Below are 20,413 nucleotides of genomic sequence, written 5' to 3'. Positions count from 1 at the left end.
CTTGAGCATGCTACTTCCTGGGGCAGTGTTCTACTCCCTGGGGTTTCCTTGGAAATCCGCAATGTCCCTGCCCAAGTGATTGGCACGGAGACACCAGGGAAGCCAAGGTATATCCCATAGGGGGGTTACGCCTATATTTCTAGATCTCTGACCATTTTCATTTTGTGAAAATATACTCTCATTGATATCCTCTAGTCTCCATTTTCTGATATTAAAATGACTGACCAGTTTGACCTGCCTCCACTTCTCCCAAAGAGAAGTGGTCAAACTGGTCAGTCATTTTAATATCAGAAAATGGAGACTAGAGGATTGCAGTAGCTTGCACGCACCATGTAGTGTTGACAGTAACATATATCAGTTTGCTCTGGTAAAGGCTTCTTCCCCTTTCAGCATTAGAGACATGTAAGCACTTGGCTCAGAGACATTTTGAGGGGTGGGGGAAGAAAGCTGATTAATTTTAAGACCTCAAGGTCAGATTATCTACTGCAGCAAAGATCTGCACAGCACAGTAGGGAGATGGGGTGTCAGGGAGAGGGTTATGCATCCTGGATTCTTTGTCCAGCTTCACCCGCACCTTGGCTCTGACTTAGGTTAGACTGAACAATCTAAGGTCTATTTCCTGCTAGGACTATAGCCAGCAAAACTCACATAGGAGGAGCATGGATAGTGAATTTGCATTCTTTCTATTTCGTATAAGATCTGTCAAAGTCTGATTAATACAGGAGAACAGTGCTTGCTTGCTTTTTAACCTTCACCATAGATAACAGAAATTCAGTGGTTTTCTGCATGTAGAAAATACTGTTGTCACTCAGCCTCTCCAGTCAACACCAGGGGCCCAATCCTACACAGTGCTATGTACACTCAGCGCCCATTAACTTAATCCACATGCAGCATTTTGCAAGACTGGTCCTATACAAGGTGTACCTCATTTATAGGCCAGGTTGTGGCTCATCCTACATGCCATAAGAAGTTAGTAAAGGGAATAGCCCCCTCCTCCCCTTTACTGTCTTGCACCAGTGCTTTCTGTGCGAGAGAGATAGCAGGGTCCACAGAGAGGCTACAACCCTCCTCACACAGGTGGGTGGGAGGGGGAAAAGAGGGAGCAGAGTCATGATTCTGCCCCCTCCTATATTCCTGGCGATGAAGCTATGCTGGCATTTCAGGGAGTGTACACCGTGCTAAGAATAGACCTAATGTAATTTTCTTCCTCCCCAGAGCAGTGTGGATATCTCCCTCCCAGGCTGCCGCAGGGCCAGCACACCAATACACCACACTTCCTAGGGACAAGATCGTAATGTCACAATCTAGCCCTGTATTAATATTATCTTTAATAATTTATAGTAGAGTTGTGCCCCCCAAATGTGTTAGATGTTGTACAGGCACATAAGAAAACACTGTCCTTGCCCTGAAAAGTTTCCAAACTAGAAAGAAAGACAAGGTGGGGAAAAGGGATGAACCACAAAAGCATAGTAGAAGCGTACCTCTCAGAAAGCCAGAGTCCAAATGTGGGATGCAGTGTGTGACAAAGACCCAAAATGAAGGCCACAAAAATTATGCATGCAGGAAAGTTAAAATACTGTGGGATCCTTTGGGGTGATAAATACATCTCTCTCTACGTTTGGGGGTCATCCAACTCTGTTTCCTTTAGAAATAATTTTCCTCAATAAAAGAGAGAGAACACAAAATTTGTATGGAATGTATGTAACTTTGGGACTAAACTGAGTTACATCCCTCAAAATGAAAGGCATTTGAGAAGGGTAGTCAATATCTGTTCTTTTTATTTTATTTTATCTGTTGTATTTGATATCTTTTATATATTTTGCAGGCAGTGTTTTTTAATATAGGTGGAATGTAATCAAATGAAATTATTTTATAATTAAGAATGTCTGAAGACTGTAGTTTTCCTGCTGAATTCTTATTTTTTCCATCTGTTTTCCTTGTCTTGTTCATTTTTGTGATTTGTTGAATTAACATTTTTATGGTGGTACATTTGGTGTGCCAAGGCTCTTTTGTTCATGCTGTTATGAAATTTCTACCTGTGCAAGCTTTCTGAGTCATTCTTGAGCACCCTGAGGAAAAGTAGGGATAAGTATGAATTTTAGTTTGCAGGGTGACAGACTCAAGAGATGCCCAGATTAAAGAGTTATGGGAGATTATTATCATCTTTTTGTGTGAGGATGTTTCTAGATGTCTAAATGTTTCTATGATAATAAAATGAAGAAGCTATAAAAAAGCAAGAGAAACAGAGGGGATCGATTAAAGTTGCAAAATTAAATGTAATGGCCATTACTAAGTATTAAATATAGGTTGAATTAAAATGTTACTAATTTTCTTGTACTGTGGGTTCTTGAAAGTTACATTTATTTTATTGGGAGATATTCTGCAATCCTTAGGAATTTTGCCTGAGTAATGACAGCTGGATTTGGCCCATGGTATGACTAAGGCTGTACATTTTAGTATTTCATGATTATTTCTCTCTGAAGTTTTCCTAAGATTCAAGTGAATAGCTGGTTATAGTTTATAGGAAGAGCAGAGGTTCCTCATCTTTACTCAATATTGGACAAAGTATAAGCAGAGAACACAGCTGTGATTTTTTGCCTTTGAATTGTGTTTGATACTAGGTCAATGCAAGTACAGGGCACTGAAATTATCTTCCTTTGCAATGGAAACTCACCTGGTACCACCACTACAAATACATTGGTGGTTTAAATGGAAATCTGGTTGACTGTTGTCTATCGAAACTCTTTCAATCTGACCAGTTTCTTATGACGATGCCTAAAGAGCCAGTACTAGTCTGTGTTTGTCATATCTTAGCTGGATGTTTTGTTTCATTTCCCTTTTGGGCTAAATGAAATCTGATGCTTAATCTTTGATAGTCTGAAAAGTTTATTTTACTTAATTAAAATAATTTTTAAAAGCATAATTCACTGTTGTAGCATCCAAGTCTGCTGTATCATAATAATATCCCTTGGTAGAAAAGAATGTACAGTTAACATATGAATTACTCAGTATCAAAAATTTAAGTAAATAAATTAAATGTTGGCATATGTAAGATCTATTTTGGTAGAAAACACAATGTTCTGTATTTTATATCACTAATGTTGGTTTTGGGATACATGCTGAGTTAATCTCATTGAACTTTTCCCCAGGAATTGATGCGCTTACAATTGCCGGGTCATTATGCTGCTCCACCTGTGTAGTGTTAAGGTCAGTGTGTTTTTCTGATTATAAAAACCATCCATACCATTCCATTATAAATTCACTACCATTCATAATGGAATGCGCCTTAGCTCAGAGCTAGTTGCAGCTGCCCCGGTATACATTTAGATATCAAACAAACGCAGTTTAGGCAATTTGAGATCCTTTTACAGCTAAACCTGACAATGCTTCATTTGAAGTAATCTTCTTTACATATTAAGTTCCCGTACAAACTTTTTTTTAACAAGCCCTGCACAGGTATATTTATTTTATTCAACCATGCCATGGTAACCATTGCAAGATGATCACAAGGAAGTCCTGGGAGCAGCAGGCAACTATAACATTGCAGTTGCTCACATTCATACTTAAACAAAACACCGAAGGCATCAGCCACTCACAGTCATGGGGCATTTTCTGAAATTCACAGATTTAATCTTGAATTCATTCAAAGTCATCAAAACACAAATATCAGTCATCACAGTATATACATGATGTGAAACTCAAAAGTATATGACGGACACTAGCTGTATAATAGTTGAATCTGTGAGATGCTAAGCATGCAGTAACATACTGTTATTGTATTATACACCTTTCTGAAGAGCTTGGGTTTTCTAAAGTGCTATATGTTCATAAAAAGAGCCAGAATGTGTGCAAGTGCCTTGCTGGTATTATTTCCATCACTGAAATAAGCACAGTCTTCAGTTACTTACCTTTACATTTTTCTTTGCTGCTGAATCCACAGAATAACTTGAATTCCTGGAAAATACAAAATACTGCCTTATATATAAGCAGGTCATTATGTTCTTCCAATTCCATGGGGACCTGTTCTCTATGCATTGAATTTTGCAATTTATGGTAGTCAATAAAGGCCTTAGACATTAATTATCTTACTAGGGGGATATTTGGTGCTTGTTCTGTGTGCAAATTAGACGAAGCTCTAATTGCTGAGGAAATATAAGCAGCCATCATAATGACTGGTATCTTTATGTAAATATTGTATAGTATTCATGATTTGAACTCCCTATATTTGTAAATGTAGTGGGGTTCTGACTATGTGCTTCTACAGCATTTGTAATACTGACAAAGTGAGAAGGAAGATGCAATTAGTTTTAGGAGTTAAAATAAATGGGGTTTTTTTTCAAATGGAGAGAATGAGATAGGAGAGATTCTTTAATAACTAAAAGATACAAAAGTAATGTGTAATTAATGTAAGCCAGTAAGAGAATGTGGATACATTTATAAGAATTGAAAACCAATAAACATCTCTTGAACACAAGAAAGACCCATCTGCAGGGTTATCAACTCTTATCCATTGGTGATAATACAGCCTTTCCCAGAAAGTGACCCTGAAAACAGAGAAACAGATTGCACAATTGCATCTTTCACTGCCTCCTAATATCTTTGCAAACTTGTGCAGACCCAAGGAGTGACTCCTAGAGCTCAGGGTTCACCACCAAGAATTCTGCCACCTGTCTTCAGGAGTTCTACCTTAGGGATAGATAGAAAGAGCATTCCAGTAACTCATAACTGATATGTTGGGGCAGAGTGGTAGAGGTGGTCTTTGAGGCATAGTGGTCATAGACCATTCAGAGGTTTATACTTGACAACCAACAGCTTAGATTGCACAAGAAGGGAATTGGGAGCTTGTGCAGAGCCCAGAACCCATGTGTTGCATGATCATGTCAGCTTGTCACATTTAAAAGGAGAATGAACCACAGTCTATGCTAGCTAAAGTTCCTGAGTGACCTTCAAGGGTAGCCCTTGAGCTTATTACAGCCATTCAACCTGGAAGTGGCAAAATTATAGATAACTATGGCTAGGTTCACAGCTCAGAGGGTTAAAGGAAGGGGTTGCTGTATCCTATTAGTCAGAGGAGATATGATTTTCCAAACTATTTAAATATGATGCACTACAGTTTATAGCAGTTTCCTGTGTTGCCTGCAGCTGCAAAGAACTATGTTTAAGTATACAATGCCTCCTCTCTTCCAGAGATGCTTCTTTTAAATTTCCTTTGGGCCTCAACCTGTGAGGCCAACAATGCTCAAACCTTCCAAAGTAGTGATGGATGTTGGTGTCACAGATCCAAAGCCCTGCTATTTTTTAGACATTTCACCAATAATTTTTTTAAATACATTAAATGAAATAAAATATTTTGCACAATTTCAACTGCTGACCTGTGACTGGGAAATAATTCTCACCATATTTTTCCAAATGGAGGGAGGACCTGTGCTTCATGCCCCCTGTATAAGTAACAGGTTAGAGCAAGCTTACACTGAAAATTTAAAAGTAATTCACAGCTGCCACTGACCACTCTTCCCTTCTGTCCCTGGAATGGTCATTTTCAGTAATGGTGCCCCCCCATCAGTCAGTGGAAGGACATCCTTGGAAAAACCATAGCAATGTATAATCCATCTGTGTAAACAGAGAGATAACAGGTCCTGAGCTACACTGCATATATGTAGAATGGGGTATGCAGCTCACAAAATTCTTCTCCCAACACACAGTCCTTTACTATTTGAGCTAAAGGAGAATCTTTGTTAGTAGCATTAAGACTAACAGACATAGATTCCAAACAGGTGAGTAAATCCCCTTATATACAGTAGAGGGCAGAGGTACACATTCACACAAGCTGATATATCGCAGGTGCAGTAGGAACAACTAATTTGCAGATTGTATGGATGTGTAAGGATTACATTTAGAAGAAAAAAATCTTAAGTCTCCTCTTCTATGCCAACATCACGGCACCTACGTTCTTTTGAAAGTTATGTTTTATCATTAAAATTAATAAATACCACTAGACTAAGAGACTTTCTCTTCTTTCACATCTAAAATGGGATTATTTATTTATACATTGATTTATAACTATATCTTAGCCTCTGGGTGTATTTGCAAAATTGAAATATAATTTGAGCAATAGAGCATACTGTTATAGGCAGTAATGCTAGCTAGCCATGCTACGCCCAATATCTGCCCATCACTTAAAACTACTTACACTACATATCCAAAACTCAAGAAAATACTTGAGTAAATAGATGGGTCATGCTCTGTTGTGTTTATCTTTACATATATATAAAACAAAACAAAACAAAAAACCGTAATTAACACCCACCTCCAAAAATAAACATTCAAAAATTGAATTTGCTAGGTGACAATGCTGTATTTTCCCATCACATCATTTACAAAACTCAAGCACTTAAAAGCATGGAAATGAATAGTTAAGGACATCATAAATCTTACAGTGCCAACATCAAAGCAAACGCATTATTCTTATCATGTATAAAGAAAAGCATATTTCATCTCAACAGACTATGATTGTCAAAGAGGGCACTTAAATTTTACCTCTGAACTATCTGATATTAATAGAATTGCCATTGCCATTACTGTGGGATAATCCCAGTTTTGATGCTCTGTTTTTGATTGCCTTGGAGGACAGCCATCTGCGTGTCCCTTCCAATCCTGGGGGAAGAAAGGTACTTTGGAGGGGGGAGAAAAAGGAGAGACACAGAGTCCCTGACATGGGGGGAGGCGGGGGCGGACAGAAATCTGGTATGGGGGCATGCAGATCCCTGATTATGGGAGGTGCGGGTATGGGGGCACACAGAGCCCTTGGCATGAGGGGAGGAGAGTATGAGGGGCACACAGAACCCTGGGTATGGTGGGAGGGAAAATGGGGGGCACACAGGCCCTGGCATGAGGGGAGGGGGATAGGTTGCAGAACGTTGCTGAAGTAGAGGGGGATGGGAGGGTGGCACACAAAGAGCTTGTGGGGTGGAATGGAGGAATGCAAGGGGCCTATGGTGTGTGCAATGCACTTGGCCTACAAAAGCAATGAAGTTTGTGACCCTCTATGTTTGGTATAAATCCGTGTGTGTGTGATAGAGAAGTGGGTGGTGGTGGTGGGAATACAACACAGATAAATTTGAGCCATATAGACCAAATTCTCCTCTCATGTAAACCCACACAATCTTTAGGTTTGCAAAGATTCACTCTTCTATCTGAAGGGTTTTAATTAATATTAATAACTTAACTTTTTGATTTCTGTGCAGGATTTTTTGTTGAGACTGGAGCATTATAAATAATGAACTATGTCCATAGTCTACATGCTATATTATACAACTCTATTTTTAATTCAGGGTCCTAATGGTGGTATGTACAGTGCAAATCACTTGAGCTTTGATCTTTGGCAAAGAGGTTGTCATGAATGGAATTTATAATATATTGCTACACAGAGGTTGTCATTTGGAACTCTCAAGTTTCCTAAGGAGCCAGATTTACTTTTTTGCAGCAGGAAACTTCCAAAGGAGCCCTAGACTCTCTGTTTTATGAGAGCAGAGAAATAATTGTAGCTGACACTTATGGAAAACATTCTAAATTGGTGGAATTTTGCTTGCACTCATGTACCCTGCATTCATTTGTAGTTGGAGGCTTGCAAGTTCCACAAGACTAGTTCATAGCTTTTCTTGTGAATTCCTGCTGTATTTTTGTAGATGGCACTGTATCTATGTGTGCACAGACCTATACATACAGTGTATACTGTATATACAGTGATAGATTAATTTTATTACACTTTACACTTTTACTTAGACTTAGATTGTTTTTTTTTTCACCTTGGCTAGCTGCAGCAATGTCATCTAGCTTGTTATAATTTTGCATTGTTTGCCTGGAAAGTCAGACAGTAGCTTAATAATCTGTGTATTTATTTATTCAGTTTATACTGTGTTTCTGTCATATCTTTTTGGATGCATTTATAATAGAAAATTTCTGCCACCATTAGTCTGTCTTACCTGTTTAGGTCCCGATCCTGCAATTGACTGTGTGCACATTTAGGAGTTCACTCACATGCAGCCTTGTTGAAGTCAGTGGGGCATCGCATGGGCACAGGGATACTTCTACATGGAGGTATTTGCAGGAATGGTGCTGTCCCCATTCAGGGCAACTGCACCTGTATTCCCCTGCCATGGTCCAGCAAGGGCACCCACTCCCAGGATTCCGACTCCCCAGCTGTCACCTCTCTTGGCCGGAGATACATGTCTCTCTCAACACTGTGAATACAGACTGCTCAGTAGGCCAATTTTGCTTTCTCTTCAAAGGCTCTGAACAGGATAATTACCACAGTAATAAGGTACCCCACAGCTCTTTCTAAGCAAGCACATTTATTCTTAAGGTAAAAGCATCAGAGAGAACAAACACATCCATGAATATGTGAGTCACTCTTTTTTCCAGTTTGGGCCTCTGGTCTGGTCTTCATGTAACAGCAATAGGTTTTTCCAGAGCACAGCTTCAAAAGGATGGGTCCAGAAGTGAGAAGCTGCCTTCCCCACCTCCCAAATATTTCTTAAGAATCCCACTTACCTTTATTTGTCTAGCATATTGTTTCAAAGAGTCCTTTGAAGCTCACAAAGCTTGTCAGGTATTACATTAGTCATATCTCCTAGACACGTTACATACAATCCCACAATAACATATAAACATTTTCCAATTTATTTGAACATAAGCTTTTTGTGAAGCTCACTTCATCGGATGCATTCAGTGGAAAATACAGTGAGGAGATTGATATACACACTGAACACGAAAAAATGGGTGTTATCATACACACTGTAAGGAGAGTGATCACTTAAGATGAGCTATTACCAGCAGGAGAGCAGGGGTGGGGAGAAAAAATTTTGTAGTGATAATCAAGGTGGGCCATTTCCAGCAGTTAAAAAGAACGTCTGAGGAACAGTGGGGGGTGGGAGGTGGGGAATAAACATGGGGAAATAGTTTTACTTTGTGTAATGACCCATCCACTCCCAGTCTCTATTCAAGCCTAAGTTAATTGTATCCAGTTTGCAAATTAATTCCAATTCAGCAGTCTCTCGTTGGAGTCTGTTTTTGAAGTCTTTTTGTTGTAATATTGTGACTTAGGTCTGTATTCGAGTGACCAGAGAGATTGAAGTGTTCTCCGACTGGTATATGAATGTTATAATTGTTGACATCTGATTTTTGTCCCTTTATTCTCTTACAAAGAGACTGTCCAGTTTGACCAATGTACATGGCAGAGGGTCATTGCTGGCACATGATGGCATAGATCACATTGGTAGATGTACAGGTGAATGAGCCTCTGATAGTGTGGCTGATGTGATTAGGCCCCATGATGGTGTGCCCTGAATAGATATGTGGACACAGTTGGCAACGGGCTTTGTTGCAAGGATAGGTTCCTGGGTTAGTGGTTCTGTTGTGTGGTGTGTGGTTGCTGGTGAGTATTTGCTTCAGGTTGGGGGGCTGTCTTTAGGCAAGGACTGGCCTGTCTCCCAAGATTTGTGAGAGTGATGGTCGTCCTTCAGGATAGGTTATAGATCCTTGATGATGCGTTGGAGAGGTTTTAGTTGGGGGCTGAAGGTGATGGCTAGTGGCGTTCTGTTATTTTCTTTGTTGGGCCTGTCCTGTAGTAGGTGACTTCTGGGTACTCTTCTGGCTCTGTCAGTTTGTTTCTTCACTTCAGCCGGTGGGTATTGTAGTTGTAAGAATGCTTGATAGAGATCTTGTAGGTGTTTGTCTCTGTCTGAGGGGTTGGAGCAAATGCGGTTGTATCGTAGAGCTTGGCTGTAGACGATGGATCGTGTGGTGTGGTCTGGGTGAAAGCTAGAGGCATGTAGGTAGGAATAGCGGTCAGGAGGTTTCCGGTATAGGGTGGTGTTTATGTGACCATCGCTTATTAGCACCGTAGTGTCCAGGAAGTGGATCTCTTGTGTGGACTGGTCCAGGCTGAGGTTGATGGTGGGATGGAAATTGTTGAAATCATGGTGGAATTCCTCAAGGGCTTCTTTTCCAGGGGTTCAGATGATGAAGATGTCATCAATATAGCGCAATATAGCGCAAGTAGAGTAGGGGCATTATTTCTCCCTCCCCCCCACTGTTCCTCAGACGTTCTTGTTAACTGCTGGAAATGGCCCACCTTGATTATCACTACAAAAGGTTTTCTCCCTCCCCCCCCACTCTCCTGCTGGTAATAGCTCATCTTAAGTGATCACTCTCCTTACAGTGTGTATGATAACACCCATTTTTTCATGTTCTGTGTGTATATAAATCTCCTCACTGTATTTTCCACTGAATGCATCCGATGAAGTGAGCTGTAGCTCACGAAAGCTGATGCTCAAATAAATTGGTTAGTCTCTAAGGTGCCACAAGTACTCCTTTTCTTTTTGTGAATACAGACTAACACGGCTGCTACTCTGAAACCTGTCATTATGCAAGGCACTGCATTTAGCCATATGGAGTGGAAATCTATCAACTTCATGAAAAAACTCGTACAGATACAGACAGACATCATCTTCCTTTCCAAATGCAAACAGATGGACATCGTACCCAAAGGACTGAAGGTAAAAAATCCATTACAATCTACATTCCCTACAGACTATGCTGACAGCTTGTGTCACACGCTCTCAGAGAAACTGCGGAACCACCTGATCAACATCCTCTATAGCAAACAGGGAAAGATTAAGAATGAGCTCTCAAAACTGGATACTCTCATAAAAAAACAACCTTCCACACAAACTTCCTTGTGGCTGTACTTTACAAAAACTAGACAAGCCATTTACAACACACACTTTGCTTCTCTACAAAAGAAAAAGGACTCTAAACTATCTAAACTACTACATGCTGCAAGAGGCCACAGCAATGGTTCCCTTAACCCACCCAGCAATATTGTTAATCTATCCAACTATACTCTCAGCCCAGCAGAAGAATCTGTCCTATCTCGGGGCCTTTCCTTCTGCCCCTCCACCCCCCACGAACATAATACAGTTCTGTGGTGACCTAGGATCCTATTTTCGACATCTCTGACTCAAGGAATATTTCCAACACACCTCTAAACAACATACTAATCCACAGAGACCTTCCTACCAACACTACAAAAAGAAGGATTCTAGGTGGACTCCTCCTGAAGGTCGAAACAACAGACTGGACTTCTACATAGAGTGCTTCCGCCGACATGCACGGGCTGAAATTGTGGAAAAGCAGCATCACTTGCCCCATAATCTCAGACGTGCAGACACTATGCCATCCACAGCCTCAGGAACAACTCTGACATCATAATCAAAAAGGCTGACAAAGGAGGTGCTGTTGTCATCATGAATAGGTCGGAATACGAACCAGAGGCTGCTAGGCAGCTCTCCAACACCACTTTCTACAAGCCATTACCCTCTGATCCCACTGAGGGTTACCAAAAGCAACTACAGCATTTGCTCAAGAAACTCCCTGAAAAAGCACAAGAACAAATCCGCACAGACACACCCCTGGAATCCCGACCTGGGGTATTCTATCTACTACCCAAGATCCATAAACCTGGAAATCCTGGACGCCCCATCATCTCAGGCATTGGCACCCTGACAGCAGGATTGTCTGGCTATGTAGACTACCTCCTCAGGCCCTATACTACCAGCACTCCCAGCTATCTTTGAGACACCACTGACTTCCTGAGGAAACTACAATCCATCGGTGATCTTCCTGAAAACACCATCCTGGCCACTATGGATGTAGAAGCCCTCTACAGCAACATTCCACACAAAGATGGACTACAAGCCATCAGGAACACTATCCCCGATAATGTCACGGCAAACCTGGTGGCTGAACTTTGTGACTTTGTCATCACCCATAACTATTTCACATTTGGGGACAATGTATACCTTCAAATCAGCAGCACTGCTATGGATACCCGCATGGCACCACAGTATGCCAACATTTTTATGGCTCACTTAGAACAACACTTCCTCAGCTCTCGTCCCCTAATGCCCCTACTCTACTTGCACTATATTGATGACATCTTCATCATCTGGACCCCTGGAAAAGAAGCCCTTGAGGAATTCCACCATGATTTCAACAATTTCCATCCCACCGTCAACCTCAGCCTGAACCAGTCCACACAAGAGATCCACTTCCTGGACACTACGGTGCTAATAAGCGATGGTCACATAAACACCACCCTATACCGGAAACCTCCTGACCGCTATTCCTACCTGCATGCCTCCAGCTTTCACCCAGACCACACCACACGATCCATCGTCTACAGCCAAGCTCTACGATACAACCGCATTTGCTCCAACCCCTCAGACAGAGACAAACACCTACAAGATCTCTATCAAGCATTCTTACAACTACAATACCCACTGGCTGAAGTGAAGAAACAAACTGACAGAGCCAGAAGAGTACCCAAAAGTCACCTACTACAGGACAGGCCCAACAAAGAAAATAACAGAACGCCACTAGCCATCACCGTCAGCCCCCAACTAAAACCTCTCCAACGCATCATCAAGGATCTATAACCTATCCTGAAGGACGACCATCACTCTCACAAATCTTGGGAGACAGGCCAGTCCTTGCCTAAAGACAGCCCCCCAACCTGAAGCAAATACTCACCAGCAACCACACACCACACAACAGAACCACTAACCCAGGAACCTATCCTTGCAACAAAGCCCGTTGCCAACTGTGTCCACATATCTATTCAGGGCACACCATCATAGGGCCTAATCACATCAGCCACACTATCAGAGGCTCATTCACCTGTACATCTACCAATGTGATCTATGCCATCATGTGCCAGCAATGACCCTCTGCCATGTACATTGGTCAAACTGGACAGTCTCTACGTGAAAGAATAAAGGGACAAAAATCAGATGTCAAGAATTATAACATTCATAAACCAGTCGGAGAACACTTCAATCTCTCTGGTCACTCAATTACAGACCTAAAAGTCGCAATATTACAACAAAAAGACTTCAAAAACAGACTCCAACGAGAGACTGCTGAATTGGAATTAATTTGCAAACTGGATACAATTAACTTAGGCTTGAATAGAGACCGGGAGTGGATGGGTCATTACACAAAGTAAAACTATTTCCCCATGTTTATTCCCCACCCCCCACTGTTCCTCAGACGTTCTTTTTAACTGCTGGAAATGGCCCACCTTGATTATCACTACAAAATGTTTTCTCCCCTCCCCCCCCTGCTCTCCTGCTGGTAATAGCTCATCTTAAGTGATCACTCTCCTTACAGTGTGTATGATAATACCCATTTTTTCATGTTCTGTATGTATATAAATCTCCTCACTGTATTTTCCACTGAATGCATCTGATGAAGTGAGCTGTAGCTCACGAAAGCTTATGCTCAGATAAATTGGTTAGTCTCTAAGGTGCCACAAGTACTCCTTTTCTTTTTATATAAACATTTGCATTTTTATACAATGAACTCCTAAGATTCTTAAACTTAATTCCATACGGTTTACCTTAATTCAGTAAGGTTTGTCCAGTATATAGCAGAAATTTGCCATATTTGTCACAGGGGCCATCTCATTATTCACCTTTAAAACCGCCCTCAAAACTCTCCTTTTGCCAAAATGCCTACAAAACACTTAACCACAGTTAGGCTGCTGGTGTGCTATGCTGCCTGCTATGCTGACCAGTATTGTCTCATTGTTTCCTTGTGTTCCCCAGTCTGTCTGTATCCATCTATTGTCTCTTGTCTTATACGTAGATTGTAAGCTTTTTTGGGCAGGAATGGACTTTTTGGTCTGTGTTTGCATAGGACCTAACACAATGGGGTATTGCCCCATGACTGGGGCTCCTAGGCATTACTTTAATACAAATAGCAATAAATAATGACTGTTTGTTTGTATTGTTTGCAAAGCACCTAGAAAAACAGGGCATCAGTTGTGGCTGGGGCTTCTAGACACTATCAGACTACAAATAATAACAAATAAAAATAAAATTACACAATCAAAATGTCAACAAAACTAAAGGGCTCTCCCTCCTCAACCTCTAGAAGAAAAGAACACCTGCACCCTGCTGTAACCACTCCCTCAGGAAAACATGAGTCAGTAGATAGGCAGTGTTCCCTGAAAAACTGGCTCTGCTGGGAGAGGCAGTCTGCTGATCAGACACATCAGACTTTGAAAAAACAAAATGACTGGTTTCAGTGAATTTGTGTGGGGGGGTGGAGGGTGAGAAAACCTGGATTTGTGCTGGAAATCACTTTAGATAAGCTATTACCAGCAGGACAGTGGGGTGGGAATAGGTATTGTTTCATATTCTCTGTGTATATATAAAGCCTGCTGCAGTTTCCACGATATGCATCTGAGGAAGTGAGCTGTAGCTCACGAAAGCTTATGCTCTAATAAATTGGTTAGTCTCTAAGGTGCCACAAGTCCTCCTTTTCTTTTAACAAAATGACTGATACAGTATGCACATACTGAACTCTGAGACTGAGATGGATGTGTCTTCCAAACAACAGATCAAAGAAACCACCCAAGAGGGACCTTTTTTAAGCAATAGCTGTTTGAAAATACTGTCTTTGGAAAAGAAAAGATTGTGAAATAACACATTTGACCTTTGGCTTCACAATTTCTGTGACTTTTCTTCTGTGTAGTCCTTAGGCAATACTTTACTACTGTTACTTTAAACAGTCACTTGCAAAGGGGAAAGTGGTTATGTGTCCTTTTCTGTTCTTGTTTTTTTTTAAAGGCCTCAACATATTTTTTATTTAAAATATAGTTCTGCTTACATTCAAAATTTAGGTCTTGTTTAAGTTTGAAGGCTTTTGTGGAAGGAGAATGGGTAGGGTTATGACTCCATGAGTACCAAGGAAATAAAACCTGATTAACACGGGACGAATAATTGTTTTATTCAGCCTGTTTAAGACTCTATTGTTTGTTTGTTAACATCTATTAAGTTAAGACTGAGGGCTTGTCTACGCTTAAAAAATGGTACAGCAGCAAAGCTGCATCTCTTCAGTATAGACGCTACTTAAGCCAATGAGTAGGTAATCCACTTCCCTGAGAGGTGCTAGCTAGGTCAGAAGAATTCTTCCACCTAGCGTTGCATACATGGGGACTTAGGTTGTCTTAACTGCACCTCTCAGGGGTGTGGGTTTTTCACACTCCTGACTGACGTAGTTAAACCAACCTAATTTTCTCGTATAGACCAGGCCTGAGAAACACTTAGGTTGAAGGACATCTTTATTAGAGATTGAATATTCACTCCCTTTTTACTTAAGGTCATAGTTATTGCACATTACACCACTGGGGCTGTGATAAATTCACAATCCACATTTCTGACACCTCCAACAAATCTTCCTGAATAAGTAGGGAAGACCAGATTTCACATTCCTCATATTTCTAAGTAATAAATAAATAAATTGCAGACTTTCTTTATAGTGTGCATTGTAAAACAGCAAACAAAAGGACCCAAACATTTTTCCCTTTAAAACCAGTCAGTATTTAAAAATATATAGGAGTCAAATAAGATTATATTATTGAAGTATGATTGTCATGTAAGAGTTCCAGCATATTCATTTATTTAATTGGGAGCGTACGTTGCCAGTTCATCCTTAGTAGGTAGGGTGTTCAGGTTTTAGTCCTAAAACACTAAAAAACTCAATAGGGCACATTCTCATGTTACCTGTAATGTTTGGCCATTTTAGTGTGCATGTTCCAGCTGTATAGCTGGTTTGAGATGTCTGACTCTATACACAGTATAGAGGAGTTGCCCACACAACAGATTCATTCTAAGACTCCAGTTAAGTTAATCACAACAGCAATGTGAATTCCATAAAACTGCAAGCTAATCCAAAGTGATGAAAGTAAACAATTTTAATACAGTGGGGACAAATCAGTAAGCTAAATAAAAATTACAGTGGGGTTGGTGCCATAGTAGAACAAAAGCCCCAGATTGCAGGTTGTGAACCATCTATAGTTCTTGTCTATAAGAAAGAAGTACTTGGAATCAAGTTTCTTTTCTAAGAATGTCATCGCTATAACTAGATGACTGTACTTTTTAAATGGTCCATGATCACATCCCTAATCTGATCTTGTAGTCTCGTATGTATATTTAAGTTTATTTAATATGCCATCCTACATTACTTTCTAAGGCTTAAATTTTCAAAAGTGGCCAGTAATTTTGGTGCCTCAGTTACTGAGTGCTCAACTTGAGACACCCTCGCACTTTTCAGACAGGGCTAAGCACCCACCCTCTGAAAATCAGGTCCCTGTAAGGTGTCTCAAAATATATAGCCCATCTTTTATCTATCTTGTATGGTAATTACAAGGTAACTAACTTAGTTGTGCTCTATCACTAACCATTTTATAGTACTCTTACATTCACAGCCTTTCTAACATGTGATTTATGTCCCCGCATGTCTGTTGTTTCGCTTGTTTTATTACACATATGTAGTTATAAATGATTTCTTGAGATTGTGCGACATGTTTTGAAATATTTACGTCTGTGGTTTCAGTCTTTCTTTTTGAAAGGTTAGAGCAATAAGGGCCAAATTCTGCTAGCAAATACCGGTGCATAATTCCCACAGCTTCAGTGGGAGTTGCTCATACAAAAGCAGTAGCATTTACCAAAATTGATGATGGCTTCAGAAATCACAACCTAATAGAAAATGAACTAAAAATGTCTAATATACTGAAGTGATTAGATTGATGGTTTTTTTGAGTTTTACTGGGGGAGAGGGGTGTGGGTGGGAGTGGGTTGATCATGGTAAATGAAAGATTATATGTATGCAGTTGCTTGATTCCAGCAGCTAGGGTTTTAAGAAAAACATCATATATCATAAAAAGAAAAGGAGTACTTGTGGCACCTTAGAGACTAATGAATTTATTTGAGCATAAGTTTTCGTGAGCTACAGCTCACTTCATCGGATGCATTCAGTGGCCACTGAATGCATCCGATGAAGAGAGCAGTAGCTCACGAAAGCTTATGCTCAAATAAATTTGTTAGTCTCTAAGGTGCCACAAGTCCTCCTTTTCTTTTTGTGGATACAGACTAACACGGCTGCTACTCTGAAACCATATATCATGAGACTTGTGATAATTGCAAGAGTTAGCAGCACTAGGATAGGTAACAAACTGTTCACATATCCCTCATTTCTAGGGACATTACTTGGTGTAATCTGAAAGTTCCCTCTTAAACTATCATTTGAACAGCTAAAATGGAAATGAAGTATACAAGTATGTCTACATTGGTGATAAGCGGGATTTTCCATGGATTTCAGCTAGCTCAATTGAGCTAATTTGATTTGGAAAACAAACTTATTTTCCTAGTCTAAACAAGGCCTAAGTGTCTGGTTCAATCCAGTGCTTTAAAGATCATAAAGAATTTACCCCCAACTCTTGAAAACCTAGCTCATTCTGAACTTCTGCTTACAAGGATGGCTAAAGAGTAACACTATTAACCAATGATCATATTTGCTATAGTAATCTCGTATGTGCGCCTTATGGCTGTACCCATTATCAATAACTTCATTTATATTATGCAGAACTTTAAATCTAACATTTACAAAAATGAAAAATGAGGTAACCTAAGGTTTGTGTGGCACAGAGGTGAACTTGGAATGTTCTCATAATGGAACTTTCTCATACTGAAGGAGAGTTGAATACTATGTCACAGTGGGAAACTGGGGGAAAGTTTGCAATGAAGGTTGTAGGGGAATTTCCCCATTTTGGCAGGAAAATTGTTGAGAATTCCACTTTTTGCCAGACATTTTGGGAACACAGCACCTTCCATATTCCTGTAGTCTAGAACTAGATCCCAATTCTTCTAAGTCAGTGGGAGGTTTGTCATTTACTTCAATGGGAATAGAACTGAAAGTTGAATTTTGGACTTCAAATTAGTTTCCAGCATCCCTTAAGGAAACTGTAGTCTCAGTACAGTAGACGCTCATTAGTAGCAACATATCAATGCCCTTTTGCTATGTTGCTCCTAAGCAGCTATTGCTGTTATGGGGAGTGTCGACAATTCACAGTAGGGAAAGGGTTCCCCAGGGATGGCTGCTCTTAGAAGGTGTTGCTGCAAACGAGTGTCTACTATATTTCATTCTGTACTCTGGAAAGAACACAGAGAAACTTTTTATGTTATAAAGTATACTGTAAGGACACTTCTATTATTTCTGCATGGTTAACCCTCCCAGATTTTATATTTTAGCCATACTGCTTGAATACCTTTTAATCATGTACCTGAATACATCTTTTAAGGAAAGTATTTGCAATGTTTTCCAGTCCTTGTGTGACAGCAGCCAAGCTTCTATGACTTCTCATTACATTCATTTACTATATTGCCTAACTGTGAGAGGATATAGGTCTTGTCCTACTAATCTGAGGAATATTAACAAATTAATCTCTGATATTAGTTGTGCTCTGCTGCAGAAGCCTTCCTAGTGTTTCATTTGGAGCACTTATGATTGGATATCTGTGTACATGAGTGCAAAGGTACTGAATGTAAGATTATTAGAAACTTGGGATTAAATAGTCTACATCTACAATGTAAAACCTTGCAGCAGTCTCACTTAAGGAACAATAAAATGTCATCTTTACATAGTGCTATTCGCAATGTTGTAACATCAGTAGTTTCATAAGAACAAAATTAAATTCTTAGATTCTTTTATTTGGAAGTGTAGTATGTGTATGTTTCAGCATATACCATAAAGAAAACTAACTAGGATTATATGATTTATTTTTATTTTTATTTTTTTTTGGTGGGGAGTTTCTCACTTCCTTTGCTGAACTCCCAGGATTTGTCTCCTAACCGTTCAGTCCACATTCCAGCTACTATCTATTGTGGACCAGGAGGATAGGTTGAGACAATGAAGAGTGCTCATGATTTGCAGGAAAGGTGATTCCTGAGTGGCATGAGCTGTTGATTTTCTTTGCAGCTGTTGAGAGTGCCACCCCTGTAGCATTCCTAGTCTTTGCTGCCTGAGAAATGATATGCCTGCATCAGGAATCAATCCCACTTATCAGCACAGAATCTTGCCAATTGACTACAAGGCCAATCCTTTCATTTTGCTTCTAACTTGTACAATTATTCCCATCAGTGAAGCTAAATGCAATAAGATACATTAATGTACAATAAAACTACACTTTTAAATGCACAAAGGTCAGGAAATGGAAAAATAAAGGTCCTAGTAACATGAATTTGCCCCATTGCACATATATAATAGCTCTGATATATGGACATAGTGGGCCAAATTCTGTTTCTGTTAAGAGATTCCATCCCATTTGAAGTCTGTTGCATATTGTTATATCTCTCTGAGACGTTCTCAGTCTCCTTATAAATGTCTCCAGTAGCAGCGGTTCCACTTGCCCCTGGGTGGTGTGTCACAGGGAAGTGGGGTCATTAGATTACTGAAACCCTAACAGTTACCTGTGTCATGCTGAAAAGTAATTCCTTTTTTAATCTCAGAACTATTTTTCAACTTTAACAACTAGTTCTAATGACATAGATACATATGGAAATAGCAGCACAGCTTCCTGAAGTGCTGGTTTTCTTTTAAATAGGCGAATTTGTAATTGTCCCTAGAAATAATAGTTAAAACCACACTGAAGATGAAAAAAAATTATCCATTTATTAAGTATTATTAGTATTATATTTGAAAGAACACAATGAGTAAGAATGCATACTATATAGCTATTAAAATTCAGAAATGAAAAGTGTCTGCAGAACCACTATTCCTTAGAGGATGTTGTCACAAAAAGTCAAATAGCCTTTGAAACCACAGACTTGTTGATGCATATATAATGCGTTAGCTAACTTATGCTAATGATGCATATTTATCTGGAGGAATGAGTAGAGCTGATTGGGAATATTTCACCAATATATTTGTTGTTGGAAAATTCCCATTTGCCAAAATTGGAAACTTTTAATGGAAATATCTGTTTCAACTAAACTTTCTTCAGGAAGGTTTCTCAGATCCAGGTTGGAATTTCTGGTGAGAGAGAGAGAGACCTCAGAACAGTCCAGTGGTTAGGACACAGGTGAACAGCTAATAGCCTGGTGGTTAGGGTACTTACCTGGAATGCGGAAGATCCAGTCTAAAGTCCCTGCTATGCCTAATTCAACTTGGGTCTCCAACATCCCAGGTGGTGCCCTGACTGCCTAGCTATTCTGGGGTTCTTTCTCAATAACCCTTGTTGGAACTGTTCCCTCTGTATAAATAATTAAATATTATTTGGGCAAGAAAGAGACTGACTCTGGGATATGGGAAAACCAGCTTCAAGTCCCTACTCTGAATTAGGCAGACTATCATTTGGGTTTTGCATATCCCAACAGAGTGCCCTAACCACTGGTCTATTGGCTATTCTGGGGTAGGTGGATCAGTCTCTCTGTTTTTCTGCCAACGTTTTTGAAAGGTCTCAGTTTTGTCCTGATGAGGAAAAAACGCAAATTCCAAATCCTCAACATAT

The 20,413-nt window shown here is 40.0% G+C and overlaps 1 protein-coding gene across 5 annotated transcripts in view; it reads left to right on the top strand.

Annotated features, from left to right (window-relative positions):
• The window catches only part of HECW1 (HECT, C2 and WW domain containing E3 ubiquitin protein ligase 1), a 353,214-nt gene that overhangs the window by 89,964 nt on the left and 242,837 nt on the right, over positions 1-20,413 (top strand). For all 5 annotated transcript variants that reach the window (XM_073332820.1, XM_073332821.1, XM_073332823.1 and 2 more), the window contains one exon: positions 3,150-3,207. In XM_073332820.1, the coding sequence (XP_073188921.1) occupies positions 3,181-3,207 (27 nt within the window). In that variant the 5' untranslated portion in view covers positions 3,150-3,180. The remainder of the gene's footprint in view (positions 1-3,149; positions 3,208-20,413) is intronic.

Source organism: Lepidochelys kempii, chromosome 2 (genome assembly GCF_965140285.1).
Source record: "Lepidochelys kempii isolate rLepKem1 chromosome 2, rLepKem1.hap1, whole genome shotgun sequence".
NCBI classification, from domain to species: Eukaryota; Metazoa; Chordata; order Testudines; family Cheloniidae; genus Lepidochelys; species Lepidochelys kempii.
This window is presented reverse-complemented; position numbering and strand designations above follow the sequence as displayed.